Source organism: Saimiri boliviensis, chromosome 3 (genome assembly GCF_048565385.1).
Source record: "Saimiri boliviensis isolate mSaiBol1 chromosome 3, mSaiBol1.pri, whole genome shotgun sequence".
NCBI classification, from domain to species: Eukaryota; Metazoa; Chordata; class Mammalia; order Primates; family Cebidae; genus Saimiri; species Saimiri boliviensis.
In genome coordinates this window covers 160489555-160516394 of record NC_133451.1, presented here as the reverse complement: position 1 = coordinate 160516394, position 26840 = coordinate 160489555, and the positions used below count along the sequence as shown (strand labels likewise).

The 26840-nt window shown below is 41.7% G+C and overlaps 2 protein-coding genes and 1 pseudogene across 7 annotated transcripts in view; 1 reads left to right on the top strand and 2 right to left on the bottom strand.

Moving 5' to 3' along the window:
• Positions 1 to 14125, bottom strand: part of MFSD8 (major facilitator superfamily domain containing 8) — a 45528-nt gene extending 31403 nt beyond the window's left edge. For 2 of the 3 annotated variants that reach the window (XM_010338356.3, XM_039479076.2), the window contains exons 1-2: positions 13974 to 14125; positions 7071 to 7162 (exon numbers count right to left, since the gene is read on the bottom strand). In XM_010338356.3, the coding sequence (XP_010336658.1) occupies positions 7071 to 7162; positions 13974 to 14035 (154 nt within the window). In that variant the 5' untranslated portion in view covers positions 14036 to 14125. Of the gene's footprint in view, positions 1 to 7070; positions 7163 to 13973 lie in introns of those variants that run through there. The other variant, XM_010338357.3, reaches the window with a different exon arrangement.
• Positions 14126 to 14207: 82 nt separating this feature from the next.
• The window catches only part of ABHD18 (abhydrolase domain containing 18), a 58808-nt gene continuing 46175 nt past the window's right edge, over positions 14208 to 26840 (top strand). The window contains exons 1-2 of one of the 4 annotated variants that reach the window (XM_074396925.1): positions 14208 to 14484; positions 18631 to 18750. The gene's annotated coding sequence lies outside the window, so the exon portion shown is untranslated. The remainder of the gene's footprint in view (positions 14485 to 18630; positions 18751 to 26840) is intronic. The other 3 variants (XM_074396923.1, XM_074396921.1, XM_074396922.1) reach the window with 3 other exon arrangements.
• LOC120367746 (large ribosomal subunit protein uL23 pseudogene) lies at positions 25002 to 25508 on the bottom strand (annotated as a pseudogene).

Here is a 26840-nt window from a genome sequence, read left to right as displayed (position 1 = left end):
CATAGCGCTGTTGGTCTTTACAATTCGGTATGTTTTTGTAGTGGCTGGTACCAGTTGTTCCTTTCCATGTTTAGTGCTTACTTCAGGAGCTCTTGTAAGGCAGGCCCGGTGGTGACAAAATCTCTCATCATTTGCTTGTCTGTAAAGGATTCTATTTCTCCTTCACTTATGAAGTTTAGCTTGGCTGGATATGAAATTCTGGGTTGAAAATTCTTTCAAGAATGTTGAGGTGAAGGGGAGGAAGTCAGCAAATCACGCTGCCATGTGTGTACCTATGCAACAATCTTGCATGTTTTTCACATGTGCCCCAAAACCTAAAATGAAATTTAAAAGAAGAATGTTGGCCGGGCGCGGTGGCTCAAGCCTGTAATCCCAGCACTTTGGGAGGCCGAGGCGGGTGGATCACAAGGTCGAGACCAACCTGGTCAACATGGTGAAACACCATCTCTACTAAAAATACAAAAAATAAGCTGGGCATGGTGGCGCGTGCCTGTAATCCCAGCTACTTAGGAGGCTGAGGCAGGAGAATTGCCTGAACCCAGGAGGTGGAGGTTGCGGTGAGCCGAGATCGCGCCATTGCACTCCAGCCTGGGTAACAAGAGCGAAACTCCGTCTCAAAAAATCAATAAATAAATAAATAAATAAATAAAAGAAGAATGTTGAATATTGACCCCCCACTTTCTTCTGGCTTGTAGGGTTTCTGCAGAGAGATCCCTTGTTAGTCTGATGGGCTTCCCTTTGTAGGTAACCCCACCTTTCTCTCTGTCTGCCCTTAACATTTTTTCCTTCATTTCAACCTTGGTGAATCTGACGATCACGTGTCTTGGAGTTGCTCTTCTCAAGGAGCGTCTTTGTGGTGTTCTCTTTATTTCCTGAATTTGAATGTTGGTCTCCCTTGCTAGGTTGGGAAGTCCTCCTGGATAATATCCTGAAGAGTGTTTTCCAGTGTGGTTCCATTTTCCCCGTCACTTTCAGGTACACCAATCAAATGTACATTTGGCCTTTTCATATAGTCCCATATTTCTTGGAGGCTTTGTTCATTTTTCACTCTTTTTTCTCTAATCTTGTCTTCTCACTTTATTTCATTTAGTTGATCTTCAATCTCTGATATCCTTTCTTCTACTTGATCTATTTGGCTATTGATACTTATGTATGCTTCTCGAAGTTCTCATGCTGTGTTTTTCAGCTCCATTAGGTCATTTACGTTCTTCTCTAAACTGGTTATTCTAGTTACCAATTCATCTAACCTTTTTTCAAGGTTCTTAGCTTCCTTGCATTGGGTTAGAACATGCTCCTTCAGCTTGGAGGAGTTTGTCATTAACCACCTTCTGAAGCCTACTTCTGCCAATTCATCAAACTCATTCTCCATCCAATTTTGTTCCCTTGCTGGTGAGGAGTTGTGATCCTTTGGAGGAAAGGAGGCATTCTGATTTTTGGAATTTTCAGACTTTTTATGCTGGTTTCTCCCCATCTTCATGGATTTATCTACCTTTGGTCTTTGATGGTGGTGACCTTTCAATGGGGTATCTGAGTGGACCTCCTTTTTGTTGATGTTGATATTCCTTTCTGTTTGTTAGTTTTCCTTCTAGCAGGCCCCTCTGCTGCAGGTCTGTTGGAGTTTGCTGGAGGTCCACACCAGACCCTGTTTGCCTGGGTATCACCAGTGGAGGCTGGAGAACAGCAAAGATTGCTGGCTGTTCCTTCCTCTGGAAGCTTCGTTCCAGAGGAGCAGCCACCAGATGCCAGCCAGAGATCTCCTGTATGAGGTGTCTCTCGGCCCCTACTGGGAAGTGTCTCTTAGGATACACAGGCGTCAGGGACCCATTTGAGGAGGCTGTCTGTTCCCTACCAGAGCTCAAATGCTATGCTGGGAGATCCACTGCTCCCTTCAGAGCTGTCAGGTAGGGATGTTTAAGTCTGTTGAAGCTGTGCCCACAGCTGCCCCTTTCCCTAGGTGCTCTGTCCCAGGGAGATGGGGATTTTATCTGTAAGTCCCTGACTGGGGCTGCTGCCTGTTTTTCGGAAATGCCCTGCCCAGAGAGGAGGAATCTAGAGAGGCAATCTGGCTGCAATGGCCTTGCTAAGCTGCAGTAGGCTCTGCCCAGTTGGAACTTCCCAGTGGCTTTGTTTACACTGTAAGGGTAAAACTGCCTCTCAAGCTTCAGCAATGGTGGATGCCCCTCCCCACACCAAGCTCAAGCATCCCAGGTCGACCTCAGACTGCTGTGCTGTCAGTGAGAATTTCAAGCCAGTGGATTCTGGCTTGCTGGGCTCCGTGGATGTGGGTGCTGAGCTAGACCAGTTGGCTCCCTGGCTTCAGCCCCCTTTCCAGGGAAGTGAACAGTTCTGTCTTGCTGGTGTTCCAAGTGTCACTGAGATGAAAAAACAAAAACAAAAACAAAAACCTCCTGCTGCTACCTTGTGTCTGTCCAAATGGCCACCCAGTTTTGTGCTTGAAACATAGGGCCCTGGTGGCGTAGGCACCGAAGAGAATCTCCTGGTCTGCCAGTTGTGAAGACTATGGGAAAAGCTTAGTATCTGGGCCAGAATGCACCATTCTTCCCAGTACAGTCTCTCATAGCTTCCCTAGGCTAAGTAAGGGAAATCCCCCAACGCCTTGTGATTCCTGGGTGAGGTGGTGTGCCACCCTGCTTCAGCTTACCTCCATGGGCTGCACCCACTGTCCAACCAGTCCCAGTAAGATGATCTGGGTACCTTGGTTGGAAATGCAGAAATCACCAACCTTCTGCATCAAGCTGGGAGCCACAGACCAGGCTGTTCCTATTTGGTCAACTTGCCAGCACCACCCCCCTTTTTTTTTTGAGACAGAGTCTTGCTCTGTCGCCAAGGCAGAAGTGTAGTGGCGTGATCTTGGCTCACTGCAACCTCTGCCTCCCAGGTTCAAGTGTTTCTCCCACCTCAGCCTCCCGAGTAGCTGGGATTACGGGCACCCACCACCAAGCCAGGCTAATTTTTGTATTTTAGCAAAGACAGGGTTTCACCATGTTAGCCAGGCTGGCCTCAAACTGCTGACCTCAGGCGATCTGCCTACCTCGGCCTGCCAAAGAGTACAGGCGTGAGCCACCTTGCCCAGCCCTGCACAAGGAATTCTGATACACAATGCAAGGTGAAACTGTATTACAAAAAATTACTGAAAATATCCTTTATCGTTCACTTTTCTTTTTACCTAGTATTGAATCATGCACAAGTGTGGATGACTGGGGTAAACAGAAAATACATAAAAAATAATTTAGTAAAATGACCTTCTTTAAATTCCTCTTAGGGAAAGAGACCCCTTGTAATATTAGTGCCTATAGATTTAGAGGGTTTCAACTTGGAAAAAAATTCATTTCCTAAAACCGTCCTTAAAAAACTATTACAATATTGATCATTCCCTATACATTCTCATCCTATCCTTTTAACATGTATATATTAATATTTTGAAAAGTTTTCCTCATGAAGTTTTACTTTTCAGTAACTACATATTCAGAAATAATGTGAATAGGTTAAAATACATCAAGCAATAGAAATTAAGATTCTTGTATTTCACTGTTTCTATGTTCTATCAATATAAAAAGATGAGGTTCACAGACAACAAAAGAAAAAAAAAGCTGAGTGCAGGGCTCATGCCTGTAATCTCAGCACTTTGGGAGGCCAAGGCGGGGAGATCACCTGAGGTCAGGAGTTTGACACCAGGCTGGCAAAAATGGCGAAACCCTGTCTCTACTAAAAATACAAAAATTAGCCAGGTGTGGTGGCACACATGTTCAGTCTCAGCTACCAGGGAGGCTGAAGCACAAGAATCACTTGAACCTGAAAGGTAGAGGGTGCAGTGAGCCGAAATCGTGCCATTGCACTACAGCCTGGGCAACAACGCAAGACTCTGTCTTAAAAAAAAAAAAAAGATAATTGACTATATCAATATTCAATACTTCTGTAAATCCCAGGATACATTTAGCACACTGAATAGAAGAGTATTGGAATAGGAGAAAATATTTGCAAATCACATATTGCTTAAAAGGCTAACATCCAGAATATATGAAGAACTCCTACAACTCAACAAAAACCCAAAAAATCTAATTAATAAATGGACAAATGTCTTGAACAAACACTTCTCCAAAGAAGATACACAAATGGACAGTAAGCACAAGAAAACATGTTCAACATCACTAATCATTAAAGTTATGCAAATCAAAACAACAATGAAATACCACCTCATCCACTAGGATAACTACAATAAAAAACAAAACAAAACAAAACCAGAAATTTAATGTTGGCAACGATGTGAAAAAATTGGAACCCTGACTGTTGGTAAGAATGTAAATAAAATGGTGTGGCTGCTACAGAAAACAGTATGGTAATTTTTCAAAAAATTAAAAAGAAAATTATAATATGATCCAGCAATTTCACTTCTGGGTATATACCCAAAGGGACTGAGAGAGAGCACTACTCACAATAGCCAAAGGGTGGAAGCAACCCATATGTCCACTGACAAATAAATGGCTAAACAAAAGGTGGCACATACTGAAGGGGATCCGAGTACGCTATTCCAAAAATATACTGTTTTGCCATATTAATTATTTCAAGCTGAAGGCAACTAGAAATAGCAGATGTAGGAAGGGGTCTCTGCTCTCCCTCTTTCTGCCTGTATGTAGAGAATAGATTGAATTTTGTTTTGTTTTTACTTCTTTGAGACACAATTGAAATTCTGTACCTACAATCTGTCTTGGGACATTAAGAAACTGGTCTAATTAAGACTGTATATTTAAACTTATGAAACTTTGCACTGGCTAGGTGCAGTAGCTCAAGCCTGTAATCCCAGCATTTTGAGAGGCCAAGGAGGGTGCATCACCCGAGGTAAGGAGTTTGAGACCAGCGTGACAAACATGGTAAAACCCCGTCTCTGCTAAAAATACAAAAAAATTAGTCAGGCATTGTGGCACATGCCTGTAGTCCCAGCTACTTGGGAGCCTGAGGGATGAGAATTGCTTGAACCTGGGAGGCAGAGGTTACAGTGAGCCAAGATGGTACCACTGCACTACAGCCTGGGCAACAGAGTAAGACTCCATCTCAAAAAATAAATAAATAAATAAATAATTTTTAAAAGAAATTTTGCACATTTTCAAGAAGTAGCAAAACAAATTATTCACTGATGGCTGTAAAGATAAAATACTTTTGGCCGGGCACATGGCTCATGCCTGTAGTCCCAGCACTTTGGGAGGCTGAGGGGGGCAGATCATCTGAGGTCAGGAGTTTGAGACTAGCCTGAACAACAGGGAGAAACCCGTCTCTACTAAAAATACAAAATTAGTCAGGTGTGGTGGTGGTGCATGCCTGTAATCCCAGCTACTTGGGAGGCTGAGGCAGGAGAATTGCCGGAACCTGAGAAGTGGAGGTTGCAGTGAGCTGAGATCGCGCCATCACACTCCAGGTGGGCAACAAGAGCAAAACTTCATCTCAAAAAAAAAAAAAAAAAAAAAAAAGATGAAATACTTTCCTGAGTACATAAACGTGTTAGGGACTCTTAGCAGTTCTCTAGTTTCATTTGTATGTACACTCCTTAATACTATTTTTTGTTTCTTTTCATTAAAATATATTAACATCAAATACATTTGTAAGCTTTATTTTTTTTTTTGAGACAGAGTTTCGCTCTTGTTACCCAGGCTGGAGTGCAACGGCGCAATCTCGGCTCACCGCAACCTCCGCCTCCTGGGTTCAGGCAATTCTCCTGCCTCAGCCTCCTGAATAGCTGGCATTACAGGCACACGCCACCATGCCCAGCTGATTTTTTGTATTTTTAGTAGAGACGGGGTTTCACCATGTCGACCAGGATGGTCTCGAACTCTCGACCTCGTGATCCACCCGCCTCGGCCTCCCAAAGTGCTGGGATTACAGGCTTGAGCCACCGCGCCCAGCCCAAACTTTATTATTTTTATTATTATTTTTAGACAGAGTCTTGCTCTGTCACCCAGGCTGGAGTGCAGTGGCCCGATCTCAGCTCACTGCAACCTCTACCTCCTGGGTTCGAGCTGTTCTTCTGCCTCAGCCTCCCCAGTAGTTGGGATTATAGGCGTGTACCATCATGCCCAGCTAATTTTTGTATTTTTAGTAGAGACGGGGTTTCACCATATTGGCAAGGCTGGTCTTGGACTCCTGACCTCGTGATCCACCTGCCTCAGCCTCCCAAGTGCTGGGATTACAGGCGTGAGCCACTGTGCCCAGCCAGACTTTTTTAACTTTTAGTCTTTCTTTTGTCAGCTTAATTCACAGGCCTCAGGCACATAACATAAGAGAATAGTGGAAAAGTTTTTCCTACCCTACAATACATATAATGGACTATACAGCCTTTAAATAAAAGGAAATTATCAATCTCAGCAGTTTGGGTGGCCGAGGTGGGTGGATCATAAGGTGAGGAGTTCAAGACCAGCCTGGCCAAAATGTGAAATCCTGTCTCTGCTAAAAATGCAAAAATTAGCTGGGCATGATGGCGGGCACCTGTAATCCCAGCTACTTGAAAGCCTGAGGCAAAGAATTGCTTCAAACCAGGAGGCAGAGGTTGCAGTGATGCAGTGAGCTGAGATTGTGCCACTGTACTCCAGCCTGGGCAACAGTGTAAGACACCATCTCAAAAAAAAAAAAAAAAAAAAAAAAATTAATTAAAAAAAAAAAGAAAATTACCACAAGTGTAACATGGATCAACTTGAGGACGTGATGTTGAGTAAAATAAGCTTGCCACAAGAAGAAAAATATTATATAATTAATTTATATGAGCTATCTAGAGTAGTCAAATTCCAAGAAACAAAATAGAATGATGGTTGCCAGGGGCCGGGGGACAGGAAAATAGGGAGTTGTTTCATGGGTATAGATTTTCTCTTCTGCAAGATGAAAATGTTCTAGAGATTGGCTGCATAACAATGTGGATATACTTAGGGCTATTGAACTTTGACATGGTAATATGACAAATTTTATGTTATACACTTTTTAACACAAAAATAATTTTTAAAAAGTAAATGAAGTTAAAATATGACATTTGATCTGAATTGTTAAAATCATGTATTTCTTATACTTACCTACACTGCTGAGAAACATAGTAAGATATAAAATCCTAATAGATCTCCATCGGCTCTTATAATGCTCTTCAGTCTCTAAAATGTCCCATTCTCTAGGTATAAAGAAGAAAAAAGTAGGATAAATTTATCTCATTACATGTGGATCTTTAGTGCCAACAATTTTTTTTATCCTAAAGTTATGAAAATGATGTGATAGAGGTAGAATTTACTAATATTGGTTCTGCTGCACTAATTTATGAATAAGCATTATTCTTTTGAATTTCCATCTATTTATTTACATATCATTGTGTATCATTGTGTATCATTGTGTATAGAAATCTGGGAAACAGTGTAATTTTTAAAGGGGAAACATTTTGCAAGGCAATTGTTTTGCTACTGTTGGCATGCACAGATTTATTAATCAAGAGTGCTGTAATTTGTAAAACTAACAATGAATAAACTGTATCAAGATAAACTAGATCTCCCATAGCTACTAAGTACTAAAAACTAATAACTGTAATCAGTATAACATGCTCTACTTGATGACAGCAAATTAAATTGCTGCAGGCAGCTGTTCTGGCTTCCTACTTCAGAAAAGAGGAGTGATACCAGGACGTTTAACATAACCTAAAACAGGCTGGCGCAGGTGGCTCACACCTGTAATCCCAGTAGTTTGGGAGACTGAGACAGGGAGATCACGAGGTCAGGAGATCAAAACCATCCTGGCTAACATAGTGAAACCCCGTCTTTACTAAAAATACAAAAAAGTAGCCGGGCATGGTGGCATGTGCCTGTAATCCCAGCTACTTGGGAGGTGGAGGCGGGAGAATCGCTTGAACCCAGGAGGCAGAGGTTTCAGTGAGCTGAGATCATGCCATTGCACTCCAGCCTAGGCGACCCAGCAAGACTCCATTTCAAAAAAAAAAAAAACCTAAGACACTTTCACCTTTCAGATCTGAGTTAATAGATAAATTTTACCAGCAGACCAAAGAGTAACCATGACCCCCCAGACTTAACTGATCTTTCAGATAAGCATCTGACCTGGACCAAGAGCACGTATACTAACTAGACATCCTACCTCCATTAGGTGACACGAGTCTAAATATCCATTACATTTCCACACATACAACAGAAAGAGTTAACAAGTTCACCTTAATGTGAGCATTATCTTTTCAAAATAATCAAGACATGCAGAACAGACAAAATGCCTTCTTATGTTCCAAGATTAGTTTCTTAAAAATAAAGCTTACTAAGAAGTGTCAAATTTGTCTCCAAAAATAAAACTTTTTTTTTTTCAAATGTGATATGGTTGGGAGAGATAAAGAAGAAAGGGAGAAGAGAAACAATACTTTTGGATGTATTATATGCCAAATGTATTAGTTTGTAACATAAAGTGTTTAACACTGTATGTATCATTCCATAGAAATAAGCCTCTTCTGAGTCAAAGGAAAGTAGGTAAGAAAAAATAAAAGACCTTAATGATAATGTAGCTTACCTGAAAAAAATACCAGAACCCCAGATGCCCATACTTTGAAATCAATATACTAGAATTTGAATAAAAAATCAGATATATCTGGCCAGGCGCGGTGGCTCAAGCCTGTAATCCCAGCACTCTGGGAGTCCGAGGCGGGTGGATCACGAGGTCAAGAGATCGAGACCGGCCGGGCACGGTGGCTCAAGCCTGTAATCCCAGCACTCTGGGAGTCCAAGACGGGTGGATCACGAGGTCAAGAGATCAAGACCATCCTGGTCAACATGGCGAAACCCCGTCTCTACTAAAAATACAAAAAATTAGCTGGACATGGTGGCACATGCCTGTAATCCCAGCTACTCAGGAGGCTGAGGCAGGAGAATTGCCTGAACCCAGGAGGCAGAAGTTTCGGTGAACCGAGATCGTGTCATTGCACTCCAGCCTGGGTAACAAGAGCGAAACTCTGTCTCAAAAAAAAAAAAAGAGATCGAGACCATCCTGGTCAACACGGTGAAACCCCGTCTCTACTAAAAACACAAAAAATTAGCTGGGCATGGCGGCGCGTGCCTGTAATCCCAGCTACTCAGGAGGCTGAGGCAGGAGAATTGCCTGAACTCAGAAGGCAGAGGTTGCGGTGAGCCGAGATCGCGCCATTGCACTCCAGCCTGGGTAACAAGAGGGAAACTCCGTCTATATCTAAGTTAGGGAATCAAGAAGTAAATTATTTGATTCCAAAAATATATAACACAATTGTTTAAGTGCCTTCAAACTGATTTAGAGCTCAGTCAAAATCCTTCTTCTTTTAATGACAATTATTAAATATTGAAAGGATCAAATTAGAAAATAATAATTTAACAGCTACTTTCTATGTAATAATGGAAGAATCACCAACGGATGCTGAAACAACTGGTTAAAAGATTGTTAAGGAGCCGGGCGCGGTGGCTCAAGCCTGTAATCCCAGCACTTTGGGAGGCCGAGGCGGGTGGATCACGAGGTCAAGAGATCGAGACCAGCCTGGTCAACATGGTGAAACCCCGTCTCTACTAAAAATACAAAAAATTAGCTGGGCATGGTGGCGTGTGCCTGTAATCCCAGCTACTCAGGAGGCTGAGGCAGGAGAATTGCCTGAACCCAGGAGGCGGAGGTTGCGGTGAGCCGAGATCGTGCCATTGCACTCCAGCCTGGGTTAACAAGAGCGAAACTCCGTCTCAAAAAAAAAAAAAAAAAAAAAAAAAAAAAAAAAAAAAGATTGTTAAGGAGAGGATAGTCAAAAGCCCTCATGTGTCACTCCAGCGTCTGCTTACTAATTATAAAATGGAACACTAACCTTTATAATTCAAAGATATAGCAGTCGCTCTCTTAATAAGTGGTCATATTTGACATTCCCAAAAGTAGGATGTCCTGGCATCCTGTATCTTTTGATGCAATGTATTGGGATGTTCTCAACACAACACATGTGATATTCCTGCCAGAAATGGCCAGCGTCTATTTTGAAATAAACAGTCCATAAATCCAGAATATGAGATGTTCTACAAAAAACTGACCTAGACTCTTCAAATATTTTAATGGTGACAAGAACAGAGATAGGTCAAAGGAGAGTTTTAGGTTAGAGGAGTCTAAAAAGACATAACAACGAATGCCTAAACATTGATTAGCTCTTCCATATGGCTCCTGTTTTTTTTGTTGTTTTTATAAAGAATATAAAGTATATTTTTGGAACAATTGGAAAAACATTGAGAATTAATTATAGGTTGCATGATATTCTTGAATTAATACTGTATTTCTAGTTGTGGTAACAGTGATAGAGTTGCGTAAAAGAATTTCTTTCTTCTTGGGAGATGTAAGCTGCAATCTGAGATACAGTGTCACAATGTCTACAACCTACTTTTGAGTAGTTTGGCAAAAGTCTGTGTGGGTGTGTGGGTGTGTACCCACAGAAAAATTTCAGCAGTGTGGAAAAGGCTAACAGTGACAGGATATAGAGTGTTCATGATTTTTTCAACTTTTCTATGGATTTAACATTTTTCAAAATAAAACAATTTACTTTTCCTTCTTTTTAATTAAAAAATTAGAACTTCAGTGAAAAAATTATCTTTCTACTTTGCTGGAGATCATAGAAACAGGAGAATGCAATTGTCCTTCAACAAATTGACCATATTTATTACATTTTCTTAACTTTGATGATTCAGACAAATGTGTCACACGCCTGAGATTGAATTTCTAGAGGCTTCTTTCTTGTATTACCAGGGTATAAACAGGAATGCTGCATTTTCAAGATGATTTGCTTAACTTTTAAAATTCCTTTCTATAATTACTGTTGTATTCCAGCATTAGTTCCCCATATGAAATTCTCCTTCCAGTAAAAATGTAGTGCTACAGTTTTATCCTGTTCAACATTTCTATCACAAACTGAAATACTCCAAATGATAACATGCTTCTCAAACTTGTGACTTAAAAACTAAAAGGAATATATAATATAGTGTAGTGAACTGATTAGCAAAATGAGTTAGATAAAATTTAACAATGGCCAGGTACAGTGGCTCACACATGAAATCCCAGCACTTTGGGAGGCCAAGGCGGGTGGACTACTTGAGGTCAGGAGTTTGAAACCAGCATGGCCAACATGGTGAAACCCCAACTCTACTAAAAGTACAAAAATTAGCTGGGCATGGTGGCAGGCGACTATAATCCCAGCTACTCAGGAGGCTGAAGCAGGAGAATCACTTGAACCTGGGAGGCATGGGTTGCAGGGAGGTGGAGTTTGCAGTGAGCCAAGATTTTGCCATTGCACTTCAGTCTGGGCGACAGAGTGAGACTCCGTCTAAAAAAAAAAAAAAAAGAGAGAGAGAGAAAAGAAAGAATTGTGTGCTCACTAACAGAAGAGCGCAGTGGTATAACAGTTACAGAAATAAAAAGACAAACTGAAAATATTCTATAAAGATATGCTCTATAAGGACAGATGCCCTAATACTACAAATTTTACAGAGACTAGGCTAAGGTTGCAAGGAAAATTTGAAACCACTTGTAACATTGGATCAGTAACCTGTGAGCTACAAATGGTTTTTACTGATGAATACTTGTTATCAGTTTGATGACAGAAAACACCAACTCTGAAGTACAAGTAAGGAAAATGTCATCCCCTCTCCCACCAAATTCTATCCCTTTCATTAACAGACCTATATTATACTTATTTATTGTTATATTTTAAATGTCATTACAAAAAATGTTCGTGGAATTTGTTTTCTGGTTATCTACATATCTATAATTATATATTTTGCCCCTTTGATTTTGCCCCTTGCCCTGAACCAGCCTAAAATATTTACAATATGGGCCTTTACAGGAAATGTTTGCCAACTCCTGTTGTCTTAAGTAAAGCTCCATAGAGGAGGTCAGTGGGGAGCACTGAGGATTCAAGAGGCCTAGATCCACCAGACCAGCAAACCAACCTTGTTCGTGAGGAAAGGTTGGTGGTGACCCAGACATGTTTGTGCAATATATTCAAAGTGAACAGGTCCTGCCAACTAGTGGTACAAAGGTTTACTTTATTAGGGAATATATTTGTGTTTTAAAGACATATTGAATTATGTTCAAAATATTCCTTTTTTGTTTTTAAAATGTTGAATCTAGAACCTCAATCAGAGGTATTGATTACTGGCGGGAACACCTAAATTTGGACAGATCCTAATGAGCATCAATTACTTGGATCAAATGTAAGAGTATGAAAAAAAATTCTCTTTTGTACAAGGTGACAGAATGCACCAGAAGACCACACTTAACCATAACTCAGGGATCTTGTGATTTTTCTGGAAAATAGCTAAAAACCAGGAAGAAGCAAAAAGAATTCTGAGAAAACCAAATGTCACAAAGTCCATGTACTCAAGCTTACCCACTTAACTAATAGGAAAGACATTTGGCTCTCGGTCAGAACTTCCAGGTTATAATGACACACAATTATCTTAAGCATAGATACAAGGTTATCAAAGCTATAACAAACAAGAAGCCCCAAAATAAAGCTGGTGGAAAAAGTATGGTGACAGCAACAACAGAAAAAACTTTTGCTGCCAGATTTCAAAAACATGATGCAGAACAGTCTGCCAGAAATAGAATAGTCAGAAAAACTAAAAGCAGACATAAGTACTTAAAAAGTACAGCAGCGGGCCCAGCGTGGTGTCTCAAACCTGTAATCCCAGCACTTTGGGAGGCTGAGGTGGGTGAATCACTTAAGGTTAGGAGCTGGAGATCACCCTGGCCACATGCTGAAACCCCATCTTTACTAAAAATACAAAAATTAGCTAGGTCTGGTGGCCTGCACCTGTAAACCCAGTTACTTCGGAGGCTGAGGCAGGAGAATGGCTTGAACTTGGGAGGCAGAGGTTGCAGTGAGCCAAAATCGCACCACTGCACTCCAGCCTGGGCCACAGAGCAAGACTCCATCTCAAAAAAAAAAAAAAAAAAAAAAACCATAGCAGTGTAGAATAAATAAATAAGTATAGAAGCAAACAGTCCTAAATGTCTCAATAGGCTCTAAGGACATCACCTTGTTAAAATACATTTCAGCATCGATATTTATTTTAGTGATCTCAAGATAAAATCAAGTAAAGATAAAACTGCATTCCATATACTGTTTAGTAAATTGAGGACCAGAGAAATATATTTTCCAAAGGGTTTTGAGTTAGAGTGATCAAAAAAAGTCTGGTGCTTAAGAGGAACAAATGAGTAAAAACATGGTCATAGACAGCTGGAGTTTAACTGAGTTTGTTAATTTACTTGAGATAATTATTATATATATTTCAAATAAAATAATAATTCTGTTTTCCTGAAGGTAAAAATACATAAGTATGCAGTAAGAAACAAAAGTTAAACATTTCTGAATCACTGCCCATAAACCAGGATGAAAATAACCAGAATTACAACGATCAAAATACTGACACGTTATTCTTTCAATGTCTCAAAATTAGTCTTTATTTATAAAATTGGCATAGGACCAATGTGAGCTCATTTTAGACAGGTTTACTTGTTAACAAAGTATCAAGAAGTTGTCAGGCAGTTAGGCTGCAGGTCATTACTAAGACCGACATCTTCAAGTATCATTAAAACCATCATTTTGGAACTTATGTGAAATATGGAAAGTGATCAGCTACAAAGGGCCAAATATGTAATGCAGAAGATAAGAGAATGTGGTGACCTCGCTGCTGCAACAGGTAAAGTAGCAGCCTGGGTTTCTCTAGCCCCGTCACCCGAACCCACCGACTCATAGCCGCACCGTGCGGCCAGACGCACTTTCCCCTACGTTGGGAGCGAATCTCTTCGGCTCACACAACCCGGCCGCCGGCTCCCACCGCGCTGGCACCCCGCTGGCAACGAGGGTTCGTTTCAGTACGGCTGACGCCCGGAAAGCAGCCAGTCCTAGCAGCGCAGGAGGCTGAAGTGTCCCTCCACCAGGATCTGCTTACCTGTTTCCAGGTGTGTCGCCCAAGAGCGGCTCCTGTTCGCTGTCTATACGTAGGCCCGCCATAGTTACAGTCCCTACAAGGTGTCGTGCACCCAACTCTCGCGACACCTGCTTTTTCCCATTCCGGGTAACATGAAGATGGCAAAACCAGCCTGCAAGTGCGCGTGCGCATCTGACGGTCAGAAGTGGGCGGAGCGCCCCGAGGTCATAGGCGGGGTCACGCGGGAGGCCTGACGGCGCAGGGCGAAAGGAGGTTGCGGCCTCAGCCTCTCCCCTCGGTCCGCGCTTCCAACCTAGGAGAGCTCGGGGCGTGTCCAAACGGCCTCCCCGCCCCGGGCTCGGCCTTTTTCCTCCTCCTCGCCTTCCGCGGTGCCTAGCATTTCGGTTCCTGGAAAGCCTACGGGAGCTGCTCTTGGGGCTCTGACTAAAGTCCAGTCCTCGAAAGGGAGCCTCGAGAGCGGCGGTGCTGGGAGACCGGGTCAGCTCAACCGCAGGCGCCAGCCAGGAAGCCAGTAAGTAGCCGGCCCGGGCCGAGCTGCCCGCGCCTCTTAGCGCGCCGTGTACGTGCCGGGAAGCAGGGACCCGGGGCGCGGAGATTGGCGGGAGACGCGCGGGTCCTGAATGCGGGGTGTCTTGGGGCAAGAGACAAAGCTGGAGTCCGCGGCGCCCTCCGGAGGTCCGAGGTAATGGGGGCAAGCGGGCGGGCAGTTCCTTTCCCCAGCAGAAGGTAGAGGTGGCTTCCAGCTCTCTTCTCTCGCTCCGCTAGCTGCAAAGGCGCCTTACCTGGAGTGCTTGTCAGAGCCAGGCCTGAAGGTAGGATCCGCTGCTTATAATCTGCGGGTCCCAATGCGCACCCCAGCAGCGCCGGCGCCTACTGGAGGCTAAGCCTTGCCAAACGCCACTCAGCAGAGCCTGTTGCTGAAACATGTGATTTGAAAAAAGCACAGCACCTGCTTAGCAATGACCAGCTCCTTTCGTCACAAGGAAGGTGACATTTTTAGAAAACGTGATGGATTTCTTCACTAGATATCCATGTTTACTTCCTGGTGGTTATGCATTAACGTCTTATCTCTACTATTAGGCTTGTAGGCTACCTGGTGCCAGTTGTCATTCTGTGTCTCATAAACGACCGTTTTATTAGCACTGGATACATTCTCATGTAATTTCATTTGATCACAGCTATCCTATGAGATAGGCAAAGCAGACACATTTCTATTTTACCGAAAACTAAGATCCAGACAAGTTAACCCAGAGTCACTCGGTGGGGAAGTGGCAGAGTTGGAAACCGAACTTAATTTTTTTCAGTTAATATTTATGAGCATTTACCCTACGCTAGGTCCCGTACTAGTTACACAGTTGTGTATGGTATATGCCATCACTTCTGATCTTCGTGTCATTTGTGACCTTGTGTTCATCAGCCTGGCACAGTTCACTGGTGAACACCTTAACTGGAAACGTGCTATTAGTTAAGAAATGTCTTCTAAATCAAGACCTGATATTTTGTACTTGGATTCATTCTTGCAGATTCATTTGTAACAGCTCACAAAAACATGTCAGATTCCTATTATTGGTTCCAAGAAGATACATTGGTAGAAAATTTAGTATTTTCTTCCCATAATGTCGCTTTACTATATTGTCGTTTTTAATCCCAGGGCTAGGAATGTATGTCACACATATAGTGGACAAGGGGATGTTTATCCAATATAGCAGTAAGCACAGTGGTTCCTATATGTTGGATGAATGCTCATTGAATTACCTCATCTCATCCTTAAAACTATCCTCTGAAGTGGGAATTGTCTCAGGTATACAAGGAAATGGAAGGCAGGGAGATTAAGTAACTTGCCTGGAATCATACAGCTAACAAGCAACAGGGCTAGAATTCAAGAAACAGGACTCCTGATTCTAAAGCCTGTGCTCTTTACCACCAGGCTTCTTATGGGAAAAATGGCAAAACGGCAAGAAGAATCTTTCTTCATATCTCATAAAAATATATATATTCAGTTTTTATGTAAGTGAAATGATTGGCTATCATGTATTAGGGCAGGTATTACTTCCTGTTTATAGGTTAAGGTGGCTTGCTCAAGGTCATACAGCTAGTACAGGAATTCCAGTCCTCCAACACTGCTCTTTTCCATTGTTGCCTCCAAGTGATGACTTCAGACCATAAAAGCACGTGGAATGAGTACATGTACAGCTGTTGAAATCTAAGTAAGCTTAGTGTATTATACCAGTAGGAAAAAAAAAGAAAAAAGAAAAAACTGTTTATTAGGAACACACTCATAGCATCCTAACAAACATTTAAAAACAAAACAAGCCGGGCGCGGTGGCTCAAGCCTGTAATCCCAGCACTTTGGGAGGCCGAGGCGGGTGGATCACGAGGTCAAGAGATCGAGACCATCCTGGTCAACATGGTGAAACCCCGTCTCTACTAAAAATACAAAAATTAGCTGGGCATGGTGGCGTGTGCCTGTAATCTCAGCTACTCAGGAGGCTGAGGCAGGAGAATCGCCTGAACCCAGGAGGCGGAGGTTGCGGTGAGCCGAGATCGCGCCATTGCACTCCAGCCTGGGTAACAAGAGCAAAACTCCGTCTCAAAAAAAAAAAAAAACAATAGGCTGGGTGCGGTGGCTCAAGCCTGTAATCCCAGCACTTTGGGAGGCCGAGGCGGGTGGATCACCTGAGGTTAGGAGTTCAAGACCAGCCTGACCAACCTGGTAAAACCCCATCTCTTCTAAAAATACAAAAATTAGCCGGGAGTAGTGGTGCATGCCTATAATCCCAGCAACTTTGGAGGCTGAGGCAGGAGAATTGCTTGAACCTGGGAAGCAGAGGTTGCAGTGAGCCAAGATCATGCCGTTGCAGTCCAGCCTGGGTGACAAGAGCCAGACTCCATTTCAAAAAAAAGAAAGAAAGAAATTATCCAGGCAAGGAAGGTGACCTGTGCCTATGGTCCCAGCTACTCTGGAGGCTGCACTGGGTGGATTACTTGAGCTTAGGAGGTTGAGGCTGTAGTGAGCCATGATTGCCCCCACTCACACTGAAGCCTGGGCAACAGAGCAAAACCCTGTCTCAAAAAAAAAAAAAAAAGACAGTGAAGACTTGCACAATAAAAAAAGACAGTGAAGACTTGCACAATATGACATGCCACTGTTCTGCACTTTAATGAATGTATGCAAAAGATGTATTGATGCTGTGTATTTTAACAATTCCAGAAAGACCTAGGGAATAAAATAATTAAAATTAATATCACCTAGAATTATATTTCCTCAAGCCATAGAACCTCCCCTCCCCCAGTATATCCAAAGAGTTGGCATATTATTTGGAATGTGTAACACTAGTCAGAATTTTGGTAAAGAATAATCTATTCTGTTTCTAACCCAACTGGGTATACTTCAGTTCCCAATTATGACACTAACCACACAGAGTTAATGCAGACTCTGCAAGTTAAGGTCTCAGTTCTTCATCCCGCTAATCAACTTGGCTAAAAATTTAGGAGTTCCTGAGAGCCCTGTTGGTCTATAATTTGTTAGAATGACTCAGAACTCAGGAAACAGCTATATTTATGATTATAGGCTTATTATAAAGAATACAACTCAGGAGCAGCTCAATGAAGAGAAACATAAGGGAAGGTATAGGAATGAATGCGGAACTGCCTGGCCTCTTCCTATGGAGTCAGGGAGTATCTCCTTCCTGACACACCAAGGTGTTCATCAACCAGAAACCTTCACCAAAGTTTAGTGTCCAGAGTTTTTATTGGAGTTTCATTAGTAGGCATGACTGATTCAATCTTTGGCCATGTGATTGAACTCACTTTCCAGCTCCCTTCTCCTCTCTGGAGGTCAGAGGGGCCTAAAGTTCTAACCCCCTATTCATGTAGTTGGCCTTTCTGGTGGCTAGCCCTGATTCTTAAGCCTTCAGTGGGCCCACAGTGAGTTGCCTATTTAGCATAAAAAAGACACTCATCACTTCAGAAATACCAAGTGTTTTAGGAACTTCATGCCAGGAACTGAGGCCAAATACCAGATATCTGTTGCCCAGGTTGGCGTGTAGTGGCACCACATTGGCTCACTGTAACTTCCGCCTCCCAGATTCAAGCAATTCTCCTGCCTCAGCCTCCCGAGTAGCTGGGATTACAGGCACCCCCCCCCACCACGCCTGGCTAATTTTTGTGTATTTTTAGTAGAGACCCCGTTTCACCATGTTGGCCAGGCTGGTTTTGAACTCCGGACCTCAGGTGAACCACCCACCTTGGCTTCCCAATGTGCTGTGATTACAGGCATGAGCCACCGCACCTGGCCCAGATACACTCTATTATTCCACACTGACATGCACTCTACAAGAAAAAAACTAGTCAAGCAATTTAAATATATACTACATACACTTATGTGATTGTCATAATTGCACTAAAGTAGAAAAAATATATATATAATGAAGACAACATTTCAGAAGTTAGTTTGCCTTTTATCATTTGTTTCATAATTAAAAACAAAATTTTAAGAGGCAAGTGTTTTTACTTTGTTTTGGGTTTGTTTGTTTCTGACAAGAGTATTAAGTGAATGAAAATATATAAACAAAATTTAGATAATCTTTTATCCCCTCCCCAACCCTCCCCTCCCTTTTCATCCCCTCCCGTCCTGTCCTGTCCATCTGTCACCCAGGCTAGAGTGCAGTGGTGTGATCCTGGCTCGCTACAACCTCTGCCTCTTAGGCTCAAGCAATCCTCCTGCCTCAGCCTCCCAAGTAAGTGGGACTACCCAGGCGCACACCACGACACCCGGGTAAGTTTTGTATTTTTCGTAGAGACAGGGTTTCTCCATGTGACCCAGGCTGGTTTCAAACTCCTGGACTCAAGCGATCCTCCCACCTTGGCCTCTCAAACTGCGGGGATTACATATGTGAGCTACCACACCTTGCTGATTTTAAAAGATCATTTGCTTATAAACAAATGTCTGTGGAGTTTGGGGGTTCTTTCCCCGCTACCGGTAGGAAAATGTGAAGAAAGTATGTAACATCTGGTATTGAGGGTGCCAGCCTAGATACTCTACTCAAAGACTAAGAAGTACAATTGGTTTCTCCCAGTTGTGATGTTTATATTTTTGTGTAATCTCCTTCCTTGAGTTTTGGCAGAACCCATGATTTACTTTCAAACCACTAGCCAAATGGCAAAGGTGATTGGCTGTCATTCCCATGATTACATTATGTTACATGGCAAAGGTATGACTCCTGTGGCTCAGACTTACTTTCCTGTTGGCCTTGAAGAAATAAGCTGCCATGTTGTGAACTTCCTATGAAGAGAGCCATGTGACAGGGAGCTGTGGATAGCCTCCAAGAGCAGAGGCTGGCCTCTGACTGACAAACAGCAAAAAAAAAAAAAAATGGAAGCTCACAGTCCCAAAGCCACACAAAAAAATTTGAATTCTGCCTTCAACCTGAGTAAGCTTTGGAAGTACATTCTTGTCTTTTCAAGCCTGCAAATGAAAATGCAGCCTTGTTGACACCTTGATTGAAGCCAGATGAGATCCTGAAGCAGAAAACGCAACTAAGCTGGGTTCTTGGAAGGTAATCTCCAAGGAAAAGGGAAGAAGATGGAGGTACAATAGATACAAAATATTTATTCCTCAGATTCTTTTCTTTAAAGGCCTTCATTATTAAAAGCTTCCAACTATTTAAATTATGCAGTGGTCTTTTTTGAAAAGAATAATATTAACCTTAAGTTCTGTTGTTGTTTTTTTGTTTTGTTTTGTTTTGTTTTGTTGGTGTTTTGTTTTTTGTTTTTTTTTTTTTTTGGAAACAGAGTCTCTGTTGCCCACACTGGAGTGGAATAGCATGATCATAGCTCACTGCCACCTTGCTTTCCTAGGCTCAAGCGACCCTCCCACCTCAGCCTTCTGAGTAGCTGGGACTACAGGCACACACCACTGACCACTGCACCTATTTATTATTTTTGTGTGGAATGGTGTCTCACTCTTCTCACCCAGGCCTGGAGTGCAATGATGTGATCTTGGCTCACTGTAGCCTCTGCCTGCTGAGTTCAAGCAATCCTCTTACCTCAGACTCCCAAGTAGCTGGGACCACAGGCATGTGCCACCACACCTAGCTAATTTTTTGTATTTATTGTAGAGACAGGATTTCATCATGTTGCCTAGGCTTGTCTTAAACTTCTGAGCTCAATAAGTTCACCCGGCTCACCCTCCCAAAGTGCAGGGATTACAGGTGTGAGCCATGGCATGTGGGAAGTTCTATTCTGAGATAAATAGGATGGTGAACTACTTCTGGCTGAAGCGGTGGATCACCTGAGGTAAGGAGTTCGAGACCAGCCTGACCAACACAGTGAAACCCCTTTCTCTACTAAAAATATAAAAATTAGCTGGGCGTGGTAACTGACACCTGTAATCCCAGCTACTTGGGAGGCTGAGGCAGGAGAATTGTTTGAACCCAGAAGACGGAGGTTGCAGTGAGCCGAGATCATGCCATTACACTCCAGCCTGGGCAACAAGAGCAAAAACTCCATCTCAAAAAAATAAATAAATAAAACAATAGTGAACTACTTCTGCTTACTGACAAAGTTGTCAAAAGGAAAAGAAAGCTTCAATTTACTTCCCCCAGAAATTTTATTTGGAGACCATTAACCCCAAATTCTCTTTTGTATTTGATTTTGTTTTATTTTCTTGTGATAAAATACACTAACAGGCCGGGCGTGGTGGCTCAAGCCTGTAATCCCAGCACTTTGGGAGGCCGAGGCGGGTGGATCACGAGGTCAAGAGATCGAGACCATCCTGGTCAACATGGTGAAACCCTGTCTCTACTAAAAATACAAAAAATTAGCTGGGCATGGTGGCACGTGCCTGTAATCCCAGCTACTCAGGAGGCTGAGGCAGGAGAATTGCCTGAACCCAGGAGGCGGAAGTTGCGGTGAGCCGAGATCGCACCATTGCACTCCAGCCTGGGTAACAAGAGCGAAACTCTGTCTCAAAAAAAAAAAATACACTAACAAAATTTACCATCTTAATAACTTCTCTGTAGTTCAAAGGTAAGTACATTTATATTGTTGTGCGACTGTCACCACCATCCATCTCCAGTTTTCATCTTGCCAAACTGAAACTCTTTACCCATTAAACAATAACTTCCCCCTTTTCCTTTCCCACAGTCTGAGCCATCATCCTTCTGTTTTCTGCTTTTATGAATCTGACTACTCTAGGCATCTTGTTTAAATGGAATCATACAATATTTGGCTTTTAACTGGCTTATTTTATTAGTGTAATGTCCTCTGAGTTCATCCATGTTTTATCATGTGCCAGAAATTCCTCCTTTGTATGACTGAATATATTCCTATTGTGTGTGTGTTTTTGATTCTTTGTATGTACTTACTTTGCTTATCCATTCATCTGTCGATGGACAGAGAGCTTCCACCTTTTATGTATTTATTACTCAGGAAATGAAGAAGCTTCTGCCTTCTAGTTACCAAATTCTAAATTTTAAGGAGGCAAACAAAGCATGGCTGATTAAATAACTAGTGTTTACTTTAGATAGAATATTAATTTTAGGTCTACTTAATAGAATTTTCTTTTTTTTTTTTTTTTTTTTTTTTTGAGACGGAGTTTCGCTCTTGTTACCCAGGCTGGAGTGCAATGGCGCGATCTCGGCTCACCGCAACCTCCGCCTCCTGGGTTCAGGCAATTCTCCTGCCTCAGCCTCCTGAGTAGCTGGGATTACAGGCATGCGCCACCATGCCTAGCTAATTTTTTTGTATTTTTAGTAGAGACGGGGTTTCACCATGTTGACCAGGATGGTCTCGATCTCTTGACCGCATGATCCACCCGCCTCGGCCTCCCAAAGTGCTGGGATTACAGGCTTGAGCCACCATGCCCGGCTCAGAATTTTCTTAAAATAAATATCTGTATGCCTTGTGAAAACATTGGAAAATAAATAAATATTTGCAGTTTATGTATGCCCATTTTATAGGGTTGGGATAATTTTTTATTTTATTTTTTGGAGATGGAGTTTTGCTCTCATTGCCCAGGCTGGAGTGTGACGGCATGAGCTCGGCTCACCGCAGCTTCCACCTCCTGGGTTCAAGCAATTCTCCTGCCTCAATCTCCCAAGTAGTTGGAATTACAGGCACGTGCCACCTCACCCAGCTGATTTTTGTATTTTTAGTAGAAACCAGGCTTCTCCATGTTGGTCAGTTTAGTCTTGAACTCTCGACCTCAGGTGATCTGTCCGCCTCGGCCTCCCAAAGTGCTGGGGTTACAAGCTTGAGCCACCGTGCCTGACTTATTTTCTTTTATTTTATTTTGAGACGAAATCTTGTTTTGTCACCCAGGCTGGAGTGCAGTGGAGTGTAATCTTGGCTCTGCAGCCTCCATCTTCCAGGTTCAAGTGATTCTCCTGTCTCAGCCTCCCAAGTAGCTAGGATTACAAGACATGTGCCTCCATACCCAGCTAATTTTTGTATTTTTAGTAGAGATGGGGTTTTGCCATGTTGGCCAGGCTGGTCTTGAACTCCTGACCTCAAGTAATCCACCTGCCTCAGCCTCCCAAAGTGTTGGGATTATAGGCATGAGCCACCATGTCTGGCCTGTAATTGTAATATAGTGATTATAGTTTTATCTTTACATTTATAACATTGGTGTTATATCTGTGTCATACCTATGATTTATTTGATTTTTCTAACCCAGGGGTCAGCAAGCTATGGCTTATTGGTCAACCTGCCTGTTTTTCTGTGACTGTCAAATTAAGAATACTTTTTACAGGTGAACATTTGTACCCGGTTTCATTATGGAATACTAACCCTGAATCTCAATTAAGCAAGAAAAAAGTTTGTTGTTCTCATTTATTCTACATTACAAAAAATTACACTCAGTTATTTTTATGACAGTTTGAATTTCCTCAATGAAAAACATGTGACTCTTGTTATCTAAAATACCTACATAATATCTTTCATTTTGACTCTTGTCCTGCAAGCCCTATCATATGTACTGTCCAGCTCTTTGTGGAAAAACTTTTCGGAGTCCCTCTTCTAGTCTTTTTATAGCATTCTTTTCAGATACTATTTGGAAACATATTAAAATGGAAACTAAAATTTTATGTTTATGTCATCTATTATTTTTCCATGAGGAATTCTAATGGGTAGCCTGCCAGTCATTAGATATACGTAGTATAAGTTGTTTTCAAAATATTCTTTAGTTTTTTTGCACCTTAAAATCAGTATTTTCTCCCAATTAGGTATACTATTAAGGCTGTTTTGGAAAAACGTTACTCAAATGTAATCAGAAATCTGTTTTAAAAAACAATTTAAAAATCTGTTTTAAAGACAGAATTATAAAAATATTTAGGATAGTACAGGTTGAAAAGCTTAATCCTATAAAGGTAGTACCATACATAGCACTTTCTCACTTCATGATTTTTCACCTTTGGTTTCTGATAGGCTTAACTTTGAAGAAATTAGGGGAGTGGCATAGTATAGTAGAAAGATGCATATTCTATTGCAAACGAATAAGTCTCTGCTAAATATTAGATGCATTCGTTCCTGGAATGCAATTTTAATACAAAACTTGTAGGACAGAAGAAACATTTAGAACAATTTTTTGTTTGTTTGTTTGTTTGTTTTTGAGATGTAGCCTTGCACTGTCGCCCAGGCTGGAGTGCAATGGTTCGACCTTGGCTCACTGCAACCTCCACCTCCCAAGTTCAAGCAATTCTCTTGCTTCAGCCTCCTGAGTAGCTGGGATTACAGGTACCCACCACCACGCCCAGCTAATTTTTGTATTTTTAGTAGAAACAGTGTTTCACCATGTTGGCCAGGCTGGTCTTGAACTCACGACCTTGTGATCTGCCTGCCTTGGCCTCCCAGAATGCTGGGATTACAGGCATGAGCCACTGAGCCCAGCCACCATTGTTAATATTTTAATACCTTGTTCATTTATACATGTAGACATGTTTTTTGATGTTTTTTAAACATGGAAGAGAGTAACTGCTAATTATTTGTTCAGTGCTCTTCCTCCTATTTATAAACATCTGCAGGCTCTTTCAAATTCAGTGTATACCGATCTACCTCAACTTTTTATTTTAATAGATAAATTTAGGTCATTTATATTTTTTATTATGATAAATACTTGGTGTTAGTTTTTATTGATTCTGTAGGTTAATTGTTCACATTTAACTGTTTTACATTTACTTTGAGTAAATAGTTTGACTTACATACTTACCATAAAGTTGATGTTTCAACCTTATGATGAATTTATAGAATATAACCTCATCATAATCTGAGGAACATTTAGACTTACAGTGGTTCAGGTTACAATTTTTCAACCTTACAGTGGGTTCATTGGAGTTTTAAGTGCATTTTCAACTTAATATTTTCTATTTACAATGGGGTTTATCAGGATGTAACCATATTGTAAGTCGATGGGTATCTGTGTTTAACATGTGGTTTATCACAATAGCTAAGAGAACAGACTTAAGAGCCAATTTTGGTCAAATTCTTACTATAAGACTTTCAACAAGTTACTTAGCCTTTCTGTAATTCATCTGTAAACTGGGGGTATTCATAATGCTTATCTCAAATAATTGATATGTGATTTAAATTAGAATATATAAGGTATTTAAACAGCTCTTTGAAAATTTAAGTGCTATACCTACTATAGAATCAGGATTTTAAGTCTTTATCAGATTTATAGCAAAAAGCTTCTACCATTCCATTAATTTTAAAAATTATATTTACATGCATTCTGTATGCTTAAATGTTTATATAATCAAATCCATCTCGTCACATCAGTAGAACTCCTCAATACACTGTAGAAGTATTAAAATTTAGTTCTTTAAAATATTAAATTCCTTTTTCTCTTTGGAGGTCATTATAAAATGGAGTATTTTTCTTCTCTTTAGTAATCATTTTTCCAGAAACATTTTCTCTCTACTGCTTTCTAATTCCTATTTTTTAAATCTAGAAATCTATGAATATATTCAGCTACTGTGTACCCATAAAAATTTTCAACAATAAATTTTTTTTTATTTTTATGGTGAAAAGATATACATATATTTAGAATTAGCCAGCTGGACTCCGTTTAGATGATCCCAATTTTGTTGGCAACATCCAAAGCATCATAATCAGGAGCCAGTCGAACATATGCCTTCTTCTCTCCATCAGGCCGAATCAGGGTGTGGACCTTGGCCACATCAGTGTCATAGAGCTGCTTCACAGCCTGTTGGATCTGGTGCTTGTTGGCTTTAACGTCCACCGTGAACACAAGTGTGTTGTTGTCTTCTATCTTCTTCATGGCAGACTCAGTGGTCAGCGGAAGCTTGATGATAGCATAGTGGTCCAGTTTGTTTCTCCCGGGGGCGCTCTTCCGAGGATATTTGGGCTGCCTCCGGAGTCGCAGTGTCTTGGGCCGCCGAAAGGTGGGTGATGTGCGGATCTTCTTTTTTTGTGGCTGTGGACACCTTTCAACACTGCCTTCTTGGCCTTTAAAGCCTTCGCTTTGGCTTCGGCTTTAGGCGGGGCAGGAGCTTCCGTCTTCGCTTTCGGCGCCATCTTGTGAAAAGGGCCCAACAATAAAATTTTTTAAAATCTAGAAATATTTTATAAACTTGGATAAAGAAATAAAATCTGCATTCTGTTTTAAATATTTTTCAAATAGTTCTACAACTACAGCTGTCGTTTTTATGTTAAAAATTCTACAATGACTTTTATATTTTATATTATGCAATTTACATCATTATAAAATAAACCATTGGCAATGTATTTATTTAATACAGTGTTCAATGTACAAAAGTAATGTAATATGTTTTTGGCAGAACTACGACAATATGAAAATATACAGAGTAAAGTGGAGAAGCTTTTCATCACTTCTTCCTTTCCTCCCTTCCTTCCTTCCCCTCCATCCACCCCCATTCCCCACCCCCCCAAGAGTCTTGCTCTGTCACCAGGCTGGAGTGCGGTGGCACAATCTCGGCTCACTGCGGCCTCTACCTCCCAGGTTCAAGCAGTTCTACTGCCTCAGCCTGCTGAGCAGGTGGGACTACAGGCATGCTCCACTGCGCCCAGCTAATTTTTTGTGTTTTCAGTAGTGACAGGGTTTCACCATGTTGGCCAGGATGGTCTTGATCTCTTGACCTCATGATCCGCCCTCCTGGCCTCCCAAAGTGCTGGGATTACAGGTGTGAGCCACCATGCTTATCCTACTTTTGTAATTTTTTTTTGAAAAGTATGTGCAATGGCTTAAATGTGTCCCTCATAGTTCACATGTTGGAACATAATCTCCAACACAACAGTGTTGGGAGGTAGGTCTTAATAAGAAGTGATTAGGTTATTAGGGCTCTATCCTCATGGATGGATTAATGGTATTATTTTGGAAATGAATTAGTTATCTAGAGAGTGGGCTTGCTATAAAAGTTCAGGCCAGGTGCGGTGGCTCATGCCTGTAATCCCAACACTTGGGGAGGCCAAGGCTGGCAGATCATGAGGTGCAGAGATTGAGACCATCCTCGCTAAAACAGTGAAACCCTGTTTCTACTAAAAATACAAAAAATTAGCTGGGTGTGGTGGTGTGCACCTGTAGTCCCAGCTACTCCGGAGGCTGAGGCAGGAAAATAGCTTGAACCCAGGAGGCAGAGATTGCAGTGAGCCTAGATCATGCCACTGCACTCCAGCATGGGCTACAGAGCGAGACTGTATCAAAAAAAGAAGTGAGTTTAATTCTCTATTGCTCTCATCATGTGATGCCTTCCACATGTTATGATGTAGCAAGAAGGTCCTCACCAAATGTTTACCCCTCAACCTTGGACTTCCAGCCTCCAGAATTTTAAGAAGTAAATTTCTCTTCTTTATAAATTATCCAGCTTGTGTTATTCTATTGTAGCAACA